This window comes from Tachysurus vachellii, chromosome 26 (genome assembly GCF_030014155.1).
Source record: "Tachysurus vachellii isolate PV-2020 chromosome 26, HZAU_Pvac_v1, whole genome shotgun sequence".
Taxonomy (NCBI): domain Eukaryota; kingdom Metazoa; phylum Chordata; class Actinopteri; order Siluriformes; family Bagridae; genus Tachysurus; species Tachysurus vachellii.
In genome coordinates this window covers 771,823-777,196 of record NC_083485.1, presented here as the reverse complement: position 1 = coordinate 777,196, position 5,374 = coordinate 771,823, and the positions used below count along the sequence as shown (strand labels likewise).

The window sequence follows — 5,374 nt, the reverse complement described above, 5'->3', positions numbered from 1 at the left end:
GTCCAACAAACACAGTGTGTAAATGATTACAGCTAATTAAAGGAGCTATTTGTTTATTTCATACACACAGTTATTTATTTACACACATAGGTTATGTGAAGTGTGTGTCAGAGGAATTATAACACACTCACAGTGCTGGCGAGGCGTCGCAGTGGTTTGGCCACTCGGCCTTGCTTTCGCTCCAGAATGAGATTAATAAACCTGAAAACACACACACACACACACACACACACACACACACACACACACAATAAAAACATTTACGATATTAAAGAACATCGTGACCAGATTGTGCATTAGCACTGTGCTTCTACAGAAAAGACCAAAAAACAGGGTCTAATTATTCTATGGCATTTTCTGACAGAAAAGTGTAAGAGTTATGATATGTTTATTTCACACACACACACACACACACACACACACACACACCTGGTGAGTGCCATGCCGTACAGCAACACCAGGTCATCTCGCTCCAGTTTCCCGCTCCGGTCCAGAATCTGACAGCGAACCAGATTGGCTGTGCTCTCTACAGCGACTGGAGTACTGGGCCCAAACCTACACACACACACACACACACACACACACACACACTGAATACCCTGCACTGCTGCATATGCTTCATTCGGGGAAGAGGAGGGTGTGTCTGATATTTTTGGATATACTGTCTATACACTGAATACCCTGCACTGTTATAGGTGTCTATATACCCCATTAGTGCACTACATAGGGAGCACATACTGTCTATATACCTCTATGTAGTGCACTAATGGGGTATATAGACAGTATGTGCTCCCTATGTAGTGCACTAATGGGGTATATAGACAGTATGTGCTCCCTATGTAGTGCACTAATGGGGTATATAGACAGTATGTGCTCCCTATGTAGTGCACTAATGGGGGTATAAAGTATGTGCTCCCTATGTAGTGCACTAATGGGGTATATAGACACTATGTGCTCCCTATGTAGTGCACTAATGGGGTATATAGACACTATGTGCTCCCTATGTAGTGCACTAATGGGGTATATAGACAGTATGTGCTCCCTATGTAGTGCACTAATGGGGTATATAGACACTATGTGCTCCCTATGTAGTGCACTAATGGGGTATATAGACACTATGTGCTCCCTATGTAGTGCACTAATGGGGTATATAGACAGTATGTGCTCCCTATGTAGTGCACTAATGGGGTATATAGACACTATGTGCTCCCTATGTAGTGCACTAATGGGGTATATAGACACTATGTGCTCCCTATGTAGTGCACTAATGGGGTATATAGACACTATGTGCTCCCTATGTAGTGCACTAATGGGGTATATAGACAGTATGTGCTCCCTATGTAGTGCACTAATGGGGGTATATTGACACCCAGTGCACCCCTCACCTGCCCTTCCACGCGCTGACCCTTTGCAGCGCGTGCGTCTGTAAGGTGGGCTCGTGCGAGTGCAGGTAATCCACCACCTGCTCCCACTCCGCTTTGTTCATCCAGGCGACAACATGGCGCCGTTTCTCCGCTCGCTTCTTCTTCATGTCCACACTGACGCTCCAGTCGCGTCCGCTGCACTAATAAACAGCGCGCTGCTGATAACGAGACAGATAAATAAACAACAAACAAAAGGTGGACTGAAACAAACAACACTAGGGATATGAAGACCGCACAGACTTCCGGTTTGAGCCAGTGTGCCGTTTAAACCTGGGTTGTGTCATTTGTGACGAGTCGAATCTTTTAGTTGTTACGTTATTTAGTTATTTGTGTATAAATATCTACATATTTATTTATACAGGAAATACACCACTCTAAACAACATCACCCGTAGGTTACAGCCTACTTAAAAACAAGGTTTGTCCGGATTATTAAGAACATTGTTATGAATCGACTCTTACTGCTGAAGTGAATCGAATTATTTGATTTACTGAAAGAGACGGAACTAGCTTAAACGTCCCCCTGGAAACCATAACAACAAATTATAGTTCCCAATTACAGGCCTTCATTTTAAACAGAATTTTATATATATACGTATATATATAATTAATATATATTATATAGTATGATATATGAACTTTGTTCTTCTATTGTAGATGAATTTAATCAGAATAAAACATCTGAACTATTTGTGTGAGTAACAGATCTTTTTTTTATTGTCAGGTGTGTGTATGTATGTGTGTGTGTGTGTGTGTGTATGTGTGTTTATGTATGTGTGTGTGTGTGTATGTGTGTGTGTGTGTATGTGTGTACGTGTGTGTGTATGTATGTGTGTGTATGTGTGTGTATGTATGTGTGTGTGTGTACGTGTGTGTATGTGTGTTTATGTATGTGTGTGTGTGTGTACGTGTGTGTGTATGTATGTATGTGTGTGTATGTGTGTGTATGTATGTGTATGTGTGTGTGTATGTATGTGTGTGTATGTATGGGTGTGTGTATGTATGTGTATATGTGTGTGTATGTATGTTTGTGTGTGTATGTATGTGTGTATGTGTGTGTGTGTGTGTGTATGTATGTGTGTATGTATGTGTGTGTATATGTATGTATGTTTGTGTATGTGTGTGTATGTGTGTGTATGTATGTGTATGTGTGTGTGTATGTATGTGTGTGTATGTATGGGTGTGTGTATGTATGTGTATATGTGTGTGTGTATGTATGTTTGTGTGTGTATGTATGTATGTGTGTATGTATGTGTGTGTGTGTGTGTATGTATGTGTGTGTATATGTATGTATGTTTGTGTATGTGTGTGTATGTATGTGTGTATGTATGTGTGTGTGTGTGTGTGTATGTATGTGTGTGTATATGTATGTATTACATTTTATTAGAAAGTCTTATTGTTGGTTTTTCCAGCACTACAGTATCATTAGAACAAACAGGAATGCTGAAAAAAGAAGAATGAAAGTTTTACAGAGTTTATTTTTACAATTCTGGGCTTTGTTTAGAAATGTTTCTGGTGTGAAATTAAGTGAATAAAGTGATCAGGTATGAATTAAATTGTGAGCTGTTGTTCATTTGCATATCCATAGAATCTGGAATTTATTGGTGAAGATGAAAAAAAACCTCTAAAATGTCAGAATTATTATAATTATAGATAGCTAGTTATTTAGTTAGTTAATTAGTGAGTTTATTAGTTAGTTAGTTAATTTTGTCATGATCACACAAATGGATCATTTCAAAAACATCACTTTTCTGTTATTATTTGTGATAAATGTTTCATCATGTACGTGAAGTTAGTTGATTTGTAAAGTGTGCTGATAACTGATAAACACACACACACACACACACACACACACACACACACACACACAGTCCTGACAGTGTGTGTTTCCTATCAACCAGTAGATAGTGTGAGGCTTAATCTGTACATACTTCTACTTCTTGTTCTCTTCATGGTCCTATGTGTGTGTGTGTGTGTGTGTGTATGAAAACACAGAGCACCACTGTCTCTTACCACAAAGCTCACGTGTTCACTTCTTGTGTGCCTTTATAAAGCTCCTGTAAGAGGAGATCTGACCACATGCTTGTATATATTTTTTTAGTTTTTTATCGTGTCTCTCCATGTATAAGTGCAGCACTGTGTGTGTGTTTATGTGTGTAAGGAGGGTGGGGGTCTGCGAAACTAGTCCCACTCCACGTTGCCAAAGAGGCTCCTTTCTTTACCAAAACGAGTAAAAGGATTACAGTAATACAGGGTTCTAGTTATTATTATTATTGTTATTATCGGTATAATAACAATAATAATAACAATAATAATAACAATAATAATAACAATAATAATAACAATAATAAATATGCTTGTTGCTGTTGTTATTATACTTAATATTATCATTTTATTGTAAGATCCTTAAACAGAGGTTAGTTTGAAGTTAGAAATTGAAGGGATGATGTTGAGTGTAGTCAGTGTTTATGCTCCACATGTAGACTGTGAGTTAGAAGAGAAGGACAGATTCTGGTGTGAGATAGATGAGGTGATGGAGAGAGAGGTGATTGGAGCAGACTTCAACAGGCATGTGGAGCTGATGAGAAGGTTTGGTGTTAAGGAAAGGAACCTAGAAGGACAGATGGTGGTGAAATTTGGTAAGCAGAGGGAGATGGCTGTAGTTAACACTTATCTCCAGAAGGTAGAGGAACATAGTGTTACATATAAGAGTGGAGATGGGAGTCCGCAGGTAGACTAAATTCTATACAGACGAGGAAATCTGAGAGAGATGAATAAGGGAAATGAGAGGGAAAGACGGGACAATAGGTGAATATTGTAGAGCAGGAAATAACTAAGATTAAAGGATGAGGTGAGGAACATTCTGAGGAGCATCAAGAGTGGAAAGTCTGCTGAAAAACGGGAAAAGTCGAAAGTTGATGATGATGATGATTATTATTTAAAAAAAACAGAATTCTATGTAAAACTTGCTTACATTACATTCAGATTATCCACGGATCAAAGTTGTTTGTTTGTTTTATGTTTATTTAAATTTGGGAGCGTTAAAATTTAGATAACTCTAAACACACAACACACACAACACACACAACACACACTACACACACAACACACACTACACACACAACCGGAATGAAGCAGTGATGACGTCCCATTTTGAAATAGCGGATTATTAAGCGCGAGAGCACGCGGTTTGGAACGTTATTAACACGAGGCAGGACGTTATTACTCCGTTATTCAGTATGAAATCAGTCGCTGACTTTAATCACTCATGATGATGACGATGACCCTCTGTGTGTACACGCTTACTGCTTAGTACGGAAATGTAAACTCCTCAAACGTCTTCTCCGCCATGACGAAGCACACTTACTAGTAAGCTAGTGTGTGTGTGTGTGTGTGTGTGTGTGTGTGTGTGTGTGAGAGAGAGAGAGAGAGAGAGAGAGAGAGAGAGAGACAGAGAGAGAGGAGACGGAGAGAGAGAGAGAGAGAGAGAGAGGGGCAGAGAGAGAGAGAGAGGGGACGGAGAGAACGGGGGCAGAAAGAGAGAGAGAGACAGAAAGGGGGGACAAAGAGAGAGACAGAGAGGGGGGACAGACAGAGAGAGAGAGAGAGACAGAAAGGGGGGACACAGACAGAGAGAGGGAACAGAGCGAGACAGAGAGAGAGAGAGAGCGAGAGAGAGAGAGAGAGGGGGACAGACAGAGAGAGAGAGAGAGACAGAGAGAGAGAGAGAGAGAGGGGGGGGACAGACAGAGAGAGAGAGAGAGAGAGAGAGAGAGAGAGAGAAAGGGGGGACACAGACAGAGAGAGGGAACAGAGCGAGACAGACAGAGAGAGAGAGAGAGGGGGGGGGGACAGACAGAGAGAGAGAGAGAGAGACAGAGACAGAGAGAGAGAGAGAGAGAGAGAGAGAGAGAGAGAGAGAGAGAGAGAGAGAGAGTCAGACTGCTGGGT

The 5,374-nt window shown here is 40.6% G+C and overlaps 1 protein-coding gene across 1 annotated transcript in view; it reads right to left on the bottom strand.

Annotated features, from left to right (window-relative positions):
* Positions 1 to 1,693, bottom strand: part of las1l (LAS1 like ribosome biogenesis factor) — a 6,540-nt gene extending 4,847 nt beyond the window's left edge. Inside the window, exons 1-3 of the mRNA XM_060863522.1 lie at positions 1,386 to 1,693; positions 430 to 555; positions 132 to 201 (exon numbers count right to left, since the gene is read on the bottom strand). Coding sequence (XP_060719505.1) covers positions 132 to 201; positions 430 to 555; positions 1,386 to 1,531 — 342 coding nt within the window. The 5' untranslated portion in view covers positions 1,532 to 1,693. The remainder of the gene's footprint in view (positions 1 to 131; positions 202 to 429; positions 556 to 1,385) is intronic.
* Between the last annotated feature and the right edge of the window lie 3,681 nt (positions 1,694 to 5,374).